The sequence below is a fragment of the Gorilla gorilla genome, chromosome 19, assembly GCF_029281585.2.
Source record: "Gorilla gorilla gorilla isolate KB3781 chromosome 19, NHGRI_mGorGor1-v2.1_pri, whole genome shotgun sequence".
Classification (NCBI taxonomy): Eukaryota; Metazoa; Chordata; class Mammalia; order Primates; family Hominidae; genus Gorilla; species Gorilla gorilla.
The window spans coordinates 41,012,817-41,031,719 of NC_073243.2; the positions used below are offsets into that span (position 1 = coordinate 41,012,817).

Below are 18,903 nucleotides of genomic sequence, written 5' to 3' on the forward strand. Positions count from 1 at the left end.
TGCTCTGGTGAAAGCCAGCCATGTCATGAATTCACTCAGGCAACCATGTGGAGAGAAACTAAGGCCTCTTGCCAACAGCCAGCATCGGCTTGTCAGCTCTGTGAGTGAGCCATCTTGGAGGTGGATCAGCCAGCCTCAGCCAAGCCTTCAGATGACTGTAGCCTCAGTGGCTTCTAATTGCAACCGCATTAGGCACTAAGTCAAAACTGCCCAGTGAAGCTGCTTCTGAATTCCTGACCCAGAGAAACCAGAGAAATTAAGAGTTTAGCCACTTAATTTTGGGGTCATTTGTTACAAAGTAATAGATAATACACTAATTTGATCCTGACTATCACACTGTGTAGTACTGGAAAGAAAAACGGAAACTTGGACAAATTAAGCAATTTGCTGATTACATATATTTAAGTGCCTAACCTCTAAATGAAAATACAGGCTATTTAACTGTAAGCCTCACCAGAAGTCTATAATACTCTCCTTGGGAGCTCATCCTGTGACAGCAATTCCCACTGGCGTACCTTTTGCCATACCTATACTCACAAATTCTGTAACAGTGACAGATTTTCTTCATTCCGACTTTCACGGCAGCAGCTGTAGTAAAGATTGCCCTCAGATATACATCCACAGTTCGGTATTAGGATTTCTAACTGTTGGCTCACAGTATTACTCATACCACTCTTCACTACCTGAATCTGAATGTATTTCTGAAAGCAAAATAATGGTCCTGGGCTTTTTTTTTTGAGATGGAGTTTTTCTCTTATTGTCCAGGCTGGAGAGGCTGGAGTGCAATGGTACAATCTCAGCTCACCGCAACCTCTGGCTCCCAGGTTCAAGCAATTCTCCTGCCTCAGCCTCCTGAGTAGCTGGGATTACAGGTGCCCGCCACCACGCCCAGCTGATTTTTTGTATTTTTAGTAGAGATGGGGTTTCACCATGTTGGCTAGGCTGGTCTTGAACTCCTGATCTCAGGTGATCCGCCCGCCTCGGCCTCCCAAAGTGCTGGGATTACAGACATGAGTGACCACACCCGGCCCGGCCCTGGGCTTTCTTTTGCTAAAGTAATTTTCCCAAATAATTGTTTTTTTTTTTTAGACAGTCTTGCTCTGTCACCTAGGCTGGAGTGCAGTGGTGTGACCTCCACTCACTGCAACCTCTACTTCCTGGGTTCAAGCAATTCTCCTGCCTCAGCCTCCTGAGTAGCTGGGGTTACAGGCGCCTGCCACCATGCCCAGCTAATTTTTGTATTTTTAGTAGAGATGGGGTTTCACCATGTTGGCCAGGCTGGTCTTGAACTCCTGACATCAGGTGGTCCACCTGCCTTGGCCTCCCAAAGTGCTGGGATTACAGGCGTGAGCCACCGCGCCTGGCAATACATTTTTAAATAATAAAAAAAAGAAATGAATTATGTTTTTCTTTTCTTTTTTTTTTTGGATGGAGTCTCGCTCCGTTGACCAGGCTAGAATGCAGTGGCGCAATGTTGGCTCACTGCAACCTCTGCCTCCTGGGTTCAAGTGATTCTCTGGCCTCAGCTTCCCTGTAGCTGAGATTACAGGTGTGTGTCACATTGCCTGGCTAATTTTTGTATTTTTAGTAGAGGCGGGGTTTCACCTGTCGGCCAGGCTGGTCTTGAACTCCTGACCTCAGGTGATCAACCTGCCTTGGCTCCCCAAAGTGCTGGTATTACAAAGCATGAGCCACTGCACCTGGCCTGAATCATGTTTTTCAATGAGTCACCTGAACAGCTTATTGCCAGCATCAAACTCTCATATTTGTGCTGAACAACATTTACACTAGGCCACAGCAAAAAATTTATAAGAGAAGTAGATCAACTCTGTGGATTAGTAGAAATAAGTAAAAATTAACCCACAGGCAACTGAGTAAATACAGAAGCATACTTGAAACCAATTCTATTTCTTGCTCATGACCTACCCTTAACTCTCAGGGAGGACTTCTTTAAAGCATATTCTAGAAATCATTAAAGGTATGGAAGAGAATTTATTTAGCTTTGTGAGGCTTTACTTCACAATATACGTACCCTTGGCACAGGAGGGGCCCCATTAAAGTTTCATAAACTGTTTAATAAGTAAATATTTATGTTGATTTTATGAGGCTTTCAGACATTAAGTTTGAGAAGGTTAATGGTTATCAGGATTTGCATACAAGATCACAAAACAGTAAAATAAACCAAAAAACAAGACTTCCTTACAACCTCCAAAACATAATAAATTGCAATTTCTAGTGAAATCTTTATTCCTATGCTATATTCATTTTGATCTCTTATTTTCCATTTTACACTTTTTGACTTTCTTTGGAATCTTTTGTATGATCTCCTCTATCTTAATAGTATAGTCACCTATTTTAGCTTGACTATATTTTTATCATTCAGAGTAGGATATACTTACTAAGCCAGTTATACTCCAGTAAACTTGTGAATGAAAAAACATTAGAGAACAGAGAATTAAGAACAAGTAATAGAGTAATTATTTCACTGATCCTCACCCAATTTCAGGAAAATCATGTCCCTAAAACAGCAATTCTGACTGATAAATTTTTCCATGCCTAAACAGAAAGTAAAGTGAAATTATGGGAATCCTATGATAGTTTACTATACATTGTGTGCTTTTAATAGTTCAACACTGGTAATGTTTGATAATCAAGAGTAAATTAATAGGCTAACATTTAAAAATGTATACTTTAATAAGTATAAAGTATATAAACAATTAGGTAAGCTTGTGGAGAAGCTGACCAAGATACATAAATTAGGAAATACAAGTGTCCATCTAAATGTTCTATATTTCATTTTTTTCATAATATTTATTAAAGGTGTTTAATATACAGTTTCTCATCTGTCATTTTGGAAGTCCCTTATTGTAAAGACAATTCTATTGTCTGATGACAAACAGCAGCCACCATGGTTATTCAGGACCTCCACGCTGAAAAGGAAAAAATAAAGCAGTAAGATTAGATGTTAAATTGACCCAGGAAATGTTTTGATGGCAATTTTACAAATTTATACAATCTTCAGTAAGTAATCTTTGGTTTTTAAAAAATAGTTTTGAATTAGTCAAAACTTTTGGGTACTCATATCAATTCTTTTTTTTTTTTTTTTTTTGAGATGGAGTTTCCGGAGTTTCACTCTTGCCCAAGCTAGAGTGCAGCGGCGTGACCTTGGCTCACTGCAACCTCCGCCTCCCGGGTTCAAGAGATTCTCCTGCCTCAGCCTCCCGAGTAGCTGGGATTACAGGTACCCGCCACCACACCCAGCTAATTTTTGTATTTTTAGTAGAGACGAGGTTTCACCACATTGGCCAGGCTGGTTTCCAAGTCCTGACCTCAGGTGACCCACCTGCCTTGGCCTCCCAAAGTGCTGGGATTACAGGCGTGAGCCACCATGCCCAGCCCTCTTATCAATTCTTATAAACATAATTTCAGACCTGGAAGGGACTCAAGGTTGACCTGTCGTTAAATTTCTTGGTATCAGAAGATCTTTACGCTCTGAAAAATTATTCAGGACCCCAAAGAGCTGTTTTTTATGTGATTATATCTATTGATATTGATATATCATGCATATTTACAGAGGGATTTGACTATGGTTTCTTTCTCATAGTCTTGGCCTACCTGACCATCCTGTCTTAGCTCTGACCACACTCTGACAAGACAATAGGAATAGCATGTAAATTAGCAAATGAAATCCCCAAAGCCCAAATGTTATGGTGTTTTGCGCAGTCTTGGGATAAAGAGCAACGACATACTTGGATAAATTCCATTTCTTCTTGAGACACAAGTTTCCTTCTGTATTTCTGAGGTAGTGTTTTTATTATTTCTGCAGTGTCTGGTGGACCCTGATACATCAGCAAATCTGGTGATTTACTTCCTTTAGAATGTTGTGAAATTACAGAAGAGTGAGATGGTAGCCCTGCTGATCTCAAAGCTTCTGATACTGAAATTAAAAAAAAAAAAAGACCTTATTAGAGAAATTGTTCAGATGTCAAAATACTGAGTCTTAAAATACTATCAAATAATCAAGTCATTCTTGAAATGAAGTCATTCTTCAAATAACTCTTGAAGTATTATAATTCCAAAAGGTAAATATTGTAGAGTAATTCAGTTGGCTATATATAATTTCATAAAGGTTTTTAAAAACAAATAAGGAGGTAGCTTTAAAATTTTTATATATTTATTGTTTACAGATGGGGTCTTGCTTTGTTGCCCAGGCTGATCTTGAACTCCTGGGCTCAAGCAAACATCCTGCCAGCCATCCCACCTCAGCCTGTGAGTAGTCAGGATTATAGGCATGTGCCACTGCACCCAGCTAAGGGGCAGTCTTAAGTAAATGAATTACAAAAATGTAAAATAATGAAATTTCTAGTTAGTGGAATTCAACCCTTTAGGGGAACCTACACTACTTAAGCTTATGTCACATAACCCCTCATAGGCCAACACATGGTGGAGTTTACAGGTAATATCTTACAATAAGGAATAAGAAAGTCAGTAAATGTAAATGAGGGTCGTTTTCTCAATATCTTTACACTTGTTTAAACATCTTAATTCTTCAATAGTTACAATAAGTTAAAAATATACCTATAAAATGTGTTAAAATTGCCTGAATTAAAGATCAAGAGAGGCACAGAGGATCTGGTTTTTTTAAAGAAGGGCGGGAATCAGAGAAAAACAGAACCCTTTCAGAATCTTTTCCCATTAATTTTGAATAAATGCTAAGGATTAAGGCAATCCAAAAAATATTTACTGACTAGATGAATAGATAAATTAATGAATGAAAGAAAAGATGGTTGGTGAGGAGAGAAACAGGAATGGTTATTATTTTCCCAGTCTCTGCAAATGTAAGCATGGGAGAATCTTCTAAAGGATAGGAGAGAATAAAGGTAGGACAAAATTTTGCCCATATAAACTCACTAGAAATTCAGAGACATCTTCTGTTGAGTCACTACCTTTTAAAATAGGGGTAATAAAGGCCAGGTGAGTGGCTCACGCCTGTAATCCCAGCACTTTGGGAGGCGGAGGCAGGCAGATCACCTGAGATCAGGAGTCGAGACCAGCCTAGCAACATGGTGAAACCCTGTCTCTATTAAAAATACAAAAATTAGCCAGGCGTGCTGGTGTATGCCTGTAATCCCAGCTACTAAGGACGCTGAAGCATGAGAATTGCTTTAACCCGGGAGGGGGAGACTGCAGTGTGCCAAGATAGCACCACTGCACTCCAGCCTGGGCGACAGAGCAAGACCCTGTCTCAAAAAATAAAATAAAATAGAGGTAATACATTTTTTTTTTTTTGAGACAAAGTCTTGCCCTGTCACCCAGGCTGGAGTGCAGTGGCATGATCTTGGCTCACTGTAACCTCCACCTCCTGGGTTCAAGCAAATCTCCTGCCTCAGCCTCCCGAGTAGCTGGGACTATAGGAGCCCACCACCACGCCTGGCTAATTTTTTGTATTTTTTAGTAGAGACAGGGTTTCACCATGTTGGCCAGGCTGGTCTTGAACTCCTGACCTCAGGTGATCCGCCTGCCTCGGCCTCCCAAAGTGCTGGGATGACAGGCGTGAGCCACCGCGCCCAGCCATAAGTTAATTTCTACTTGCATGCTACATAAGGCACTATTTTGATCTAAGCTACAATAGTCTTAACTGATTTTAAAATGAGAAATATTGCCTATAATAAAATACTCATTTATAAATATTCATGTACACAATTTTAAAAGAAATTTAAATAAAATACAACTCACCATTGGGTTTAGGATTGTCTCTTCTGTCAGGAAACCTTATTAATGGAGTGTGTGGTTTGACTACCTAAATGAAAAGTAATATGCATGAAAAACAATCTCATTAACTAAAAGAAATGATCTACTAAACCTCATAAGTAGATACTTTTGTTAAAATTACTATTTTACAGCAACTTTAAATTATACTCTTCCCCAACCAGGAAAGCTGGTCTATGAATTATTAACTTGTCTACCTGGTAAACACAACTTTGTACTTTATATATCACAAGACTTTCATTGTACTATCGAAGGTGTACTTCACTTCAAAGCAACCCAATGGAGGAGATGATGTAGAGTTTATGTTGCATGACTTATAGATTGGTAAGAATGAAAGCTGGCTGGGCGCAGTGGCTTATGCCTGTAATCCCAACATTTTGGGAGGCCCAGGCGGGCAGATTGCGTGAGTGCAGGAGTTTGAGACCAGCCTGGGCAACATGGTGAAACCCCGTCTCTACCAAAAATTAAAACAAAAACAAAAAGAAAAACAAGGCCCAGTGTGATGGCTCACGCCTATAATCCCAACACTTTGGGAGGCCGAGGCGGGCAGATCACGAGGTCAGGAGTTCAAGACCAGCCTGGCCAACATGGTGAAACCCTATCTCTACTAAAAATACAAAAATTAGCTGGGCATGGTGGTGCGTGCCTGTAATCCTAGCTACTTGGGAGGCTGAAGCAGGAGAACTGCTTGAACTGGGACTCCGGAGGCAGAGGTTGCAGTGAGCTGAGATTGTGCCACTGCACTCTAGCCTGGGCTACAGAGTGAGACTCCATCTTAAAAAAAAAAAAAAAAAAAAAAAGGTGGCTGGGCATGGTGGCTCACGCCTGTAATCCCAGCACTTTGGAAGGCCGAGGCAGGTGGATCACGAGGTCAGGAGTTTGAGAGCAGCCTGACCAACAGGGTGAAACCTCGTATCTAGTAAAAATACAAAAGTTAGCAGGGCATGGTGGTAGTGCGCACCTGTAATCCCAGCTACTCAGGAGGCTGAGGCAGGAGAATCACTTGAACGCAGGTGGCAGAGGTTGCAGTGAGCAGAGATAGTGCCACCATACTTCAGTCTGACCACAGAGCGAGACTCCATCTCAAAAAAAAAAAAAAAAAATGTGGTGCTATGTGCCTGTAGTTCCAGCTACTTGGGAGGCTGAGGTGGGAGGATCACTTGAACCAAGGAGGCAGAGGTTGCAGTGAGCTCAGATCTTGCCACTGCACTCCAGCCTGGGCAACAGAGTGAGACCCCATCTCAAAGAAAAAACATTGGAAATGTACTGCCTTTTTTTTTTTTCTTTTTTCAGACGGAGTCTCACTCTGTCGCCCAGGCTGGAGTGCAGCGGCACGATCTCAGCTCACTGGAACCTCCACCTCCTGGGTTCAAGCGATTCTCCTGCCCCAGCCTCCCGAGTAGCTGGGACTATAGGCACGTGCCACCACGCCTGGCTAGTTTTTTTCACTTTTAGTAGAGATGGGGTTTCACCGTGTTAGCCAAGATGGTCTCAATCTCCTGACCTCATGATCCGCCCACCTTGGCCTCCTAAAGTGCTGGGATTACAGGTGTGAGCCACCGCACCCGGTGGAAATTTACTGACTTTTTAAATTTTTTGTAGAGACAGCGTCTGGCTTGTTGCCCAGGATGGAGTGCACTGGCATGATGTGGCCTTACCGCAACCTCCACCTCCTGCTCCTAGGTACAAGCAATCTTCTTGCCTTAGCCTCCCAAAGTGCTAGGATTTCAGGCATGAACCACTGCACCTGGCCTCCTGACTTGTTTTGAGTGTTATTTCCCTACTATATTAATACCTAACAGGGAAGAAAAAACAATCATTTTGAAAATTAGAAAATTAAAGAATACTTTTTTTGACTACAAAAGTAACACAAATTCTGTGTAAAACATTTGGAAGAACACAGAAAAGCACAAAGAAGAAAACACTATAATCCCAAGACCCACGTAAAACAAATAAAAGACTTTTTTTTTTTTTGAGATGGAGTCTCCCTCTGTCACCCAGGCTGGAATGTAGTGGCGTAATCTCTGTTCACTGCAACCTCCGCCTCCCAGGTTCAAGCAATTCTCCTGCCTCAGCCTCCTGAGTAGCCAGGATTACAGGCCTGCGCCACCACACCCCGCTAATTGTTGTATTTTTAGTAGATATGGAGTTTCCCCATTTTACCCAGGCTGGTCTTGAACTCCTGACCTCAAATGATCCACCTGCTTCGGCTTCCCAAAGTGCTGGGATTACAGGCATGGGCCACCATGCCCGGCCCAAATTAAAACATTTGATAGCACTTTATTTTAGTCTTTTTCCTATACCCATAGGAATACTTTTTTTTTTTTTTTTGAGACAGAGTCTTGCTGTGTCACTCAGACTGGAGTACAGTGCCGCAATCACAGCTCACTGCAACCTCCGCCTCAAGGGTTCAAGTGATTCTCCTGCCTCCGCCTCCCGAGTAGCTGGGATTACAGGTGCCCGCCACCACGCCCAGCTAATTTTTATATTTTTAGTAGAGACAGGGTTTCACCATGTTGGCCAGGCTGGTTTCGAACGGCCTCCCAAAGTGCTGGGATTACAGGCGTGAGCCACCATGCCTGGCCTGGAATACATATTTTTGGAATACTATTTTTAGAACAGATGTTTGAAAAGTATTAACATTTTTGTCCGTAAAATTCCAGATAGTGGTATAGAGGACCTTAAATGGACCTGTCAATATGAAATCTTCTGAATATACAATGCTAAGAATCTAATGAACAAAGTACTATTTTCAACTAATCTATAAATTGCTATGTAACGAATGAGACTGAGGTGTGTTTATCTGCAATATATTTATATATTTGTAGTACATATTATGCATTTTATATGGGCACAGAAGCAAATAGGTATGGGATTGGCCTAAAAATTCACCACTGTAATTCTGTGGCTGTGAGAAAATGCTGGAATGTGTTCTCTCCCTCACCATAAAATCATGCTCAAGTCTTCCATGCTAAAAAACTTCTCGGCTGGGCATGGTGGCTCACACCTGTAATGCCAGCACTTTGAGAGGCCGAGGTGGGTGGATCATGAGGTCAGGAGATCGAGACCATTCTGGCTAACACGGAGAAACCCCATCTCTACTAAAAATACAAAAAAAGTAGCCAGGCGTGGTGGCACACACCTGTAGTCCCAGGTACTCGGGAGGCTGAGGCAGGAGAATCGCTTGAACCTGGGAGGCAGAGGTTGCAGTGAGCCGAGATCGTGCCACTGCACTCCAGCCTAGTTGAAAGAGCAAGACTTTGTCTCAAAAAAAAAAAAAAAGCTGTGCACCATGGCTCACGCCTGTCATCCCAGCACTTTGGGAGGCCAAGGCGGGTGGATCATGAGGTCACGAATTCAAGACCAGCCTGGCCAAGACGGTGAAACCCCGTCTCTACTAAAAAAATTAAAAAATTAGCCGGGCGTGGTGGTGGGTGCCTGTAATCCCAGCTACTCAGGAGGCTAAGGCAGAAAATTGCTTGAACCCTGGAGTGGAAGTCCGAGATCGAGCCACTGCACTCCAGCCTGAGTGACAGAGAGAGGCTCTGTCTCAAAAAAAAAAACTTCTCTATTAACTGTTTCTTCACTTTCATAGCCAAGCTTCTTAAGAGAATGTTCTATCTATCCTATCATCACTCCCCTATTTAGAAGTTTGAAAACTGGCTGAGGTCAGTGGCTCATGCCTGTAATCCCAGCACTTTGGGAAGATGGCTTGAGCCCAGGAGTTTGAGACCAGCCTGAGCAAGAAGATGAGACTCCCTCTCTACAACTTAAAAGAAAAAAAAAAGAAGTTTGAAAAATGTTCCACAGCTTTCAGGATAAAGTTCAAACTCTTATTTGGCACTCACAACACCCATTGTGATCTGGCCTCTCCCTACTTTGCCAGCCTTTCTCCCCTACTCTCTTATGTACCCATTGCTCCAAGTATTCTGAAGTATTTTTCCTTTCCCCAATTCATCCTATTTATCCTCATTCCATCTACAGCTTACGTCCTCTGCCATGAAATCTCCCTCCCATCCCATTCCACTTCCATGCCTATCCTTCTGACTGCTTATCCTTTACAACAGCTCAAATGTCACTCTTCTCTAAGAACCTTTCCCAAATTCCAAAGTCTGAGTTAAAAACTCTCCTTATGTTTTCAGAGGACAGATAAGTTAGCCAATGATTATAGGAGAGCACTAAGCTCCTGGACAGTCAGAGACGGAAAACTAAGCACTTCTGCAGTAGCATTCCTGTTACATGGTAAATGCCCAAGTAACAGTTGCCAAATAAGTGAATAAACCATTCGTAAGTTAGGTCTAACTGTATAGGCATGTAAATATGTATTATATACTTATACAAATGTACATACACTGCAGAGAAGGAATCATTTGCAACATTGCTTTTATATACTTAAAAACATGATTTAATATGGCCTTATAGGCTGGGCACGGTGTCTAACACCTGTAATCCCAGCACTTTGGAAGGCTGAAGTGGACAGATCACTTGAGGTCAGGAGTTCAAGACCAACCTGGTCAACATGGTGAAACCCCGTCTCTACTAAAAATACAAAAATTAGCTGCGTGTGGTGGCACACGCCTGTGATCCCAGCTACTCAGGAGGCTGGGGCATGAGAAATCACTTGAACTCAGGAGGCGGAGGTTGCAGTGAGCCAAGACTGTACCACTGCACTCCAGCCTGGGCGACAGAGCAAGACTCCATCTGAAAACAAAAACAAAGACAAAAAACAACCAATAATAATAATAATATGGTCTTATAAATTAAATTCCCACTGTTTGGTATCCCTACTTTTTAACAAAAAAAATTTTTATTTTGAGATAGGGTCTTGCTCTTGTCACCTAGTGCAGTGGTATGATCACAGCTCATTACAGCCTCAACCTCCCAGGCTCAAGGGATCCTCCCACCTTAGCCTCCAAAGTAACTGGGACTACAAGTGTGCACCACCACGCCTGGCTAATTTTTAAAATTTTTTGTGGAGATGGGATCTCCCTATGTTCCTTAGGCGGGTCTTGAACTGTTGGGCTTAAGCGATCCTCCTGCCTTGGCTGCCCAAAGTACAGGGATTACAGGCATGAGCCATTGCACCCAGCCCTAGAAAGTGTTTTAAATGCAAAAAAGTAGAATGGTATAAAATAAACCCTGATATAGGCCGGGCGCAGTGGCTCACGCCTGTAATCCCAGCACTTTGGGAGGCCGAGGTGGGTGGATCATGAGGTCAGGAGTTTGAGACCATCCTGGCTAACATGGTGAAACCCCATCTCTACTAAAAATACAAAAATTAGCCGGGTGTGGTGGCGGGCACCTGTAGTCCCAGCTACTTGGGAGGCTGAGGCAGGAGAATGGCGTGAACCCAGGAGGCGGAGCTTGCAGTGAGCCGAGATGGCGCCACTGCACTCCAGCCTGGGTGACAGAGCGAGACTCCATCTCAAAAAAAAATTAATAATAAATTAATAAATAAAATAAAATAAAATAAACCCTGATATATTCATCACACAACTTCAACAATAATATAGTCAATCTTATTTCATCATCCCTTCCCCGATTAAACAAATCCCATACATTTAATCCCATCTCATCTGTTAATATCTTCCACACATTACTGACAAACAGAATTTTTGTTAAATCATAACTCCAATACTTTTTTTTTCCAATTTGAAAGCAGTGAAGCCAGGCTCAGTGGCTCATGCATGTAATCCCAGCACTTTGAGAGGCTGAGGCAGGAGGATCACTTGAGCCCAGGAGTTCAAGACCAGTCTGGGCAATATAGTCAGACCCTGTCTCTACTAAAAATTTAAAAAGTTAGCCAGGCATGGTGGCGTGGGCCTGTAGTCCCAGCTACTTGGAACGCTTAGGTGGGAAGATCACTTGAGCCCGAGAGGTTGAGGCTACAGTAAATCAGCCAAGATCATGCTACTGCAGTGCAGCCTGGACAACAGCAAGATCTTATCTCAAAAAAAAAAAAAAAAAAAAAAGTCACTTTATTAACTAACAAGATTCCAAATATAATCATGGTAGACACCTTAGTTCATCCTAGTTTTTGTTCAGGTGAGCCCCAATACTTTTGCCACACTTAACTAACAATAATTCCTACTATCATCTGATATTTAGCTTATGCTCACATTTCCCCTTCTTGACTGGGTGTGGTGACTCACACCTGTAATCTCAGCAATTTGGGAGTCTGAGGCAGGTGGATTTCTTGAGCTCAGGAGTTTGAAACCAGCCTGGGCAACATGGCGAAACTCTGTCTCTACAAAAAATACCAAAAACTTAGCTGCGACTGGTGCTGCACACCTTCAATCCCAGCTATTTGGGGGGCTGAGGCAGGAGGATCACTTGAACCTTGGGAGGTCAAGGCTGCAGTGAGCCATGATCATGCCACTATACTCCAGTATGTGTGACAAAGTGAGACCCTGTCTCAAAGAAAACAAAACAAAAATTTCCCCTTCTCAATTGTCTTTTTAGATTCTAAATACAAATATGACAAACAAATAACTCCAACTGTATATTAGCTGGATAACTAAGAAGCCAATCTGAAAAGGCTCCCACTGTATGATTGCAACCATACGACATTCTAGAAAAGGTCAAACTATCCATCTAAGATTTTTTTTTTTTTTTTTTGAGACAGAGTCTCATTCTGTCGCCCAGGCTGGAGTGCAATGGCATGATCTCGGCTCACTGCAACCTCCACCTCCCAGGTTCAAGCAGTTCTCCTGCCTCAGCCTCCCAAGTAGCTGGGATTACAGGTGCACACCACCACACCTGGCTAATTTTTGTACTTTTAGTAGAGATGGGGTTTTGCCACGTTGGCCAGGCTGGTCTCGAACTCCTGACCTCAGGTGATCCGTCTACCTCGGCCTCCCAAAGTGCTGGGATTACAGGCATGAGCCACCATGCCTGGCTGAGTATCTTTTCATTAGACCTAGTTGTCACTCATGACACCTATTTTATGTGTCATCTAAATATATCATTTTTCTTTTTTCTTTTTCTTTTTTTTTTTTTTGAGACAGGGTTACACTCTGTTGCCCAGACTGGAGTACAGTGGTGTGATCTCAGCTCACTGCAAACTCAACCTCCCAGGCTCAAGCAATCCTCCCACTTAAAGCGATCCTCCCACTTCAGCCTCCCAAGTAGCTGGGACTAAAGGAGGGGTGCACCACCACACCCAGTTAACTTTTGTATTTTTTGTAGAGACAGGGTTTCACCATGTTGGCCAGGCTGGTCTTGAACTCCTGGGCTCCAGCAATCCACCTACTTCGGCCTCCCAAAATGTATTTTCTTTGATGAGGTGTCTGTTCAGCTGTTTTGCCCATTTTAAAATTCAGTCATTTATTTTTATTTATTTTCTTATTGTTGAGTTCTTCTGTTTTCTTTTCTTTTCTTTTTTTTTTTTTTGAGACGGAGTCTTGCTCTGTCACCCAGGCTGGAGTGCAGTGGGCTCACTGCAAACTCCGCCTCCCAGGTTCAAGTGATTCTCCTGCCTCCGCCTCCTGTAGCTGGGATTATAGGCACCTGCCACCATGCCCAGCTAATTTTTGTACTTTTAATAGATATGGGGTTTTGCCATGTTGGCCAGGCTGGTCTCGAACTCCTGACCTCAGGTGATCTGCCCGCCTTGGTCTCCCAAAGTGCTGGGATTACAGGTATGAGTCACCATGCCCAGCCTTATGTTTTCTATAATAGTCTTTTATCAGATATGTCTTTTGAAAGTATTTTCTCCCAATATGTGGCTTGCCTTTTTTTTGACAGTGTCTCACAGAGCAGAATTTTTTATTTTAATGAAGTCCAGCTTATCAATTAATTTTTCATGGATCATGCCTTTGGTGTTATATCTAAAAAGTCATTCCTAAACCTAAGGTTATTTTTATTTTCTCCTATGTTATATTCTAAGGGTTTTATAGTTTTGCATTTTGCATTTAGGTCTAGGATCCATTCTGAGTTAATTTTTGTGAAGAACGTGAGGTCTGTGTCTAGATGGATATCCAATTTTTTCAGCACCATGTTGAAAAGACTATCTTTTCTCCATTGTATTCCCTTTGCTCGTTTTGTCAAAGATCAGTTGACTCTCTCTTTATTTTTACCTTTCCAAATCTTAGTTTTAGCTATGCCTCTTATAAATAGCATAGCACTGGATTTTCATTTGTTAGCCAGTCTGAAAATGTTTTACTTTATTATTTATTTTTTGAGACCAGGTCTTGCTCTGTTACACAGGCTGGGGTGCAGTGGAGTGATCGTGATTCACTGCGCGTCAAACTCCTGGGCTCAAGTGATCTTTCCACCTCAGCCTCCTAAGTAGCTAGGACTACAGGTACACACCCACACACTACCCCTCCTGTCTGGCTAATTTTTTTTTTTTTTTTTAGTATTTATTGATCATTCTTGGGTGTTTCTCGGAGAGGGGGATGTGGCAGGGTCATAGGATAATAGTGGAGAGAAGGTCAGCAGATAAACACGTGAACAAAAAGGTCTCTGGTTTCCCTAGGCCTTTGTGTCCCTGGGTACTTGAGATTAGGGAGTAGTGATGACTCTTAAGGAGCATGCTGCCTTCAAGCATCTGTTTAACAAAGCACATCTTGCACCGCCCTTAATCCATTTAACCCTGAGTTGACACAGCACATGTTTCAGAGAGCATGGGGTTGGGGGTAAGGTTATAGATTAACAGCATCCCAAGGCAGAAGAATTTTTCTTAGTACAGAACAAAATGGAGTCTCCTATGTCTACTTCTTTCTACACAGACACAGTAACAATCTGATCTCTCTTTCTTTTCCCCACATTTCCCCCTTTTCTTTTCGACAAAACCGCCATCGTAATCATGGCCCGTTCTGGATGGTTGCTGTCTCTTCGGAGCTGTTGGGTACACCTGCAGAAAGGCTGTCACTTCACACTTGGAAGATTGCACTGAGGCCAGGCAGAGGCGCTCCTCACTTCCCAGACGGGGTGGCGGCCGGGCAGAGGCGCTCCTCACATCCCAGACGGGGCGGCCAGGCAGAGGTGCTCCTCACTTCCCAGACGGGGCGGCTGCCTGGCTAATTTTTATAGAGATGGGGTCTTGCTATGTCGCCTAGGCTAATCTTGAACTCCTGGCTCAAGCAATCTTCCCACCTTGGCTTCCCAAAGTGTTGGGAGTACAGGTGTGAGCCACCGTGCCCAGCTGGCTTTGTCTTTACTTAATGTTCTGAGACCACACTTTGTGACTTCCTATCAGTTTGTACCAATCAGTCTTTTGGCACTCTTCTCTTCCTTCAAGATATGGATCAACAACCAAATTCTAAGCTCTATGTTTGTTTTTTGTTTTTTTTTGAGTCAGGGTCTAGCTCTACTGTCCAGGCTGGAATGCAGTGGCATGATTATGGCTCACTGTAGCCTTGATCACCTGGGCTCAATCTTCCCACCTCAACCTCCTGAGTAGCTGGGACCACAGGTGCACGTCACCATGCTCAGCTAATTTTTTAAAATTTTTATAGAGATGGGGTCTTGCTATGTTGCCCAGGCTGGTCTTGAACTCCTGGGCTCAAGCCATCCTCCTGCCTCAAACTACCAAAGTGTTGGGATTACAGGCATACACCAGTGAGTCTGGCCTAAACTCTAACTGGCACTGTAGTCCTAGCTTTATAGGCGTGTCACAGAGATACTCAACAAATTTTGCTAATGTTATATGTAATTATTACATAATATTAGCATACACTTTATTATTTATTTTTTGAGACCAGGTCTTGCTCTGTTACACAGGCTGGGGTGCAGTGGGGTGACTGTGGTTCACTGCAGCGTCAGACTCCTAGGCTCAAGTGATATTATATTAGCATATTGGTTGTATTCTCTCTTTTTCTTTTTCTTTTTTTTTAGAGCGCAGTCACGAACCTGATTTGAATTCTAAATAGGTGAGTACAGGTCTTTGTTCCTATGTTAGAAGGGCACAGACCATTCCTTACTGTATATCTCACAGTTTCTTCATTTGTTTGCACACATCAGCTGTTAGTATTGCTTTGGACTGTACTATTTTAACAAACTACCACAATTTGTTTATGCAAAAGACAGACATACAGATTGTTTGTGATTTGGGGGCTATCAGAAATAGAGCCAGGGACCCCAGGGCAGTATATACAGTACCTGCCTGCTGAGATGCCACACTCCTGCTGCCAGGCTGGAACCCCTCAGCTCTGGACCCCAGTTCTTTGCTAGTAACTCTTTTTTTTTCTGTGAATATTTAGGTACAGAGACAGTATGTGCATTCACTTCTCTTGGGCAATAAACCTATGAGTAGAATTGCTGGGTCATACGGTAGATACATGCTTAACTATTAGAGACTGACAGCTTTCCAAAGTGGCTATAACATTTTATATTCCCACCAGCAATATTGAGGGTTTCAGACGCTTCACATTCTCATCACCACTGATGTCTAAATTTTAGTCATTTTGGTGGACGTGTAGGACCTCATGGTTTTAATTTTTATTTTCCTGGCAAGTAATGATATTGAGCACCTTTTAAAATGTTCATTGCTCATTTGGGTATCTTTTGTGCAACACGCCAAGTCTTTTACCCATTTTTAAATTGTCATATATTATTGATACATATGGTTATATATTATGGATAACAGACCTTTGTCAGTCTCAGTCCTTACAGAATCTTTAACTAGTTGATGCTCAATAACTACCCACTGAATAAGTAAGGGTCATTCATTGCAATGGGACCAAAGACTGGGATCTAGGATTATCATTCAGACAACAATTTCAGGAATTTAGAAAAAGGTCTTTTAAGAGATGTACTTATATAAAGCGGAATGTACTTCTCATATCAAAGACAAAAGTCAATTATAAAATAATATAGTTTCAGGGTTCAAAGACTATGTAAACCAACCACAAAAGTGGAGGTTGTGTTCCACTTATATAATAATTTTACCTAAGTTAGAACCACAGCTGAAGAAACAAATAAAAAGGCTATCAGGAGTTAGTAGCTGATAGGTGGATTAACAAAGTTACTTTAGCTGTCTATCTAAACCAGGGGAAAATAGGCTTGTGAAACCAACGCTTATACACACACACACGCACACATTAATATACACACACACATACTAATTAAACTTAAATAACATTTTTCTATTTCCCTCATCTGGCCTGTAGCCAGACGCTTGGAGAGGTTGGGGAGAACCCGCTGCGGCGAGGACGCAGTACGCGGGGCCAGTTGCCCGACCATTCCCGAGACCTTGAAGGGACACTGGGTCAGATCCAGGGTTCGCTTCCTTCCACGCCCCGCTACCGCCTTCCTTCCGATTGGCTGATCGGGGGCACCACAGCCAATCCTAGACGGCGATTGGCTAGGCTACCGCCAGGGTCGCCTCACCCGCACAAGCCTAAGACTAACAAGGTCCTGGCGGAGGAGCGGGGGATCCCGGCAGTAGGTAGGTACAGGACCTACCTGCCAAGATGCTGCACGGTTGCCGCAAGGCTCGAACCCTCGGCGCCGGACCCACCTCACTGCCCGGTCCAACAGGCTCAAAGTCCCATCCTCACACACCCCCGCGGGCGCCGTCACTGGCCCTCCGCAGAGGCGCGGTCACCGCTCTGCCTCTGCCACCGCCTTTACTCCCCGACGCCGTCGCCATAGTCAGCACCGTCCCTACCGCCCAAGATGCGAAAACGCGACAAATTGCTTTACCTGAACGACCCTACTGGCAGACGCCATCTTGCTGCCCATCATGACCCCCGAGAAGGGGCAGTTTCCGGGGCGCGAGCGAGCCGCGGCGATCACTGGAGTCCCGGGCAGCTGTGGGCGGTGCTTCCCGGGACGTCACCGAGGCGGAGACCGGACTGGGCTCTCCTCCGCCGTGGGGCTGGCTCCGCCCCCTGTGTCTGACCCCGCCCACCCCTTCTCCCTACTAGGATTCACCCACGTGTTTTCTATTGTTTCGTTTTGGGGACAAAATTTTGTTAAGGTGGATCTCTGCTCATTAGCCTATAAATTGTCTAGGACCATTTCCTTTCCAGAAAGCCAGTTTATAATTTCGATATAGTTCAAAATTTTATCTGGAACCAAATAAATAATACAACCTTCTGATCTGACAGCTCTTGCAAAGATTAAAAAAATTAAAGAAAAACAAAAAAAAAACCTTGCGGTTTCCTAAAATGAATAATTTTGTTAAAACGGGAGTTAGTGGCAAGCTCACAAGAGTTTACTCTGGCTTAAAAAGGGCCATGTCACACTCTCTTGCTGATTGGCATTTCTTGATTGTAATTTGTTTCTGTTTTCTTTACCGTTTATTACTCCTGATATCGAACTGCTGGGCCTTTGCTTCAAGTTGAGATAACTCAAAAATTCAGAAATATTTGAAACGTAAGCCACTCATATCTTTCCCCCAAAGTTACATTACGGGCGGGGCGCTATGGCTCACGCCTGTAATCCCAGCACTTTGGGAGGCTGAGGCGGGCAGATCACTTGAGGTCAGGAGTTCGTCACCAGACTGGCCAACATTGTAAAACCCTGTCTCTACTAAAAATACAAAAATTAGCCGGGCGTGGTGGCGGGCGCTTGTAGTCCCAGCTACTCAGGAAGTGAGGCAGGAGAATTGCTTGAACCCAGAAGGCAGAGGTTGCAGTAAGCCGAGAGTGTGCCACTGCACTCCAGCCTGAGCGACAGAGGGAGACTCCGTCTCAAAAAAATAACAGTTACATTACGTTCTGTGATAATGCTTAGGTTATATATGGTATTGTAAGCTTGACCAATGTGTTTGATGATATACATCAGTGATTTCTAAGTCTTGGGATCTTTTTAGAAATATAAATTACTGAACCCAGGTATGGTCTATTGGGATTCAGTGTCTGTAGAGAGGCCATTAACCCGTTTTGTTTTGCTTTTGTGGTTTTTTTTTTTTTTTTTTTTTTTTTTTGAGACGGAGTCTGGCTCTGTTGCCCAGCCTGGAGTGCTGTGGCGTGATCTCAGGTCACTGCAACCTTTGCCTCCTGGATTCAAGCAATTCTCCAGCCTCAGCCTCCCCAGTAGCTGGGATTACAGACGCCCGCCACCACGCCTGGCTAATTTTTGTATTTTTGGTAGAGACAGAGTTTCACCATATTGGCCAGACTAATCTCCAACTCCTGGCCTCAGGTGATCCACCCACCTCAGCCTCCCTAAGTGCTGGTATTA

General features: G+C 43.2%; 1 protein-coding gene across 1 annotated transcript; it reads right to left on the reverse strand.

The window, feature by feature from the left end:
* Nucleotides 1–2,081: 2,081 nt before the first annotated feature.
* KGD4 (alpha-ketoglutarate dehydrogenase subunit 4) lies at nucleotides 2,082–17,612 on the reverse strand. Its single transcript, XM_031003458.3, has 4 exons — nucleotides 17,419–17,612; nucleotides 5,737–5,800; nucleotides 3,750–3,937; nucleotides 2,082–2,930 (listed from the first exon to the last, which is right to left on the reverse strand). The coding sequence occupies exons 1-4, from the start codon at nucleotides 17,458–17,460 to the stop codon at nucleotides 2,913–2,915; spliced, it is 312 nt and encodes a 103-aa protein (XP_030859318.1). The 5' UTR covers nucleotides 17,461–17,612; the 3' UTR covers nucleotides 2,082–2,912.
* Nucleotides 17,613–18,903: the final 1,291 nt, after the last annotated feature.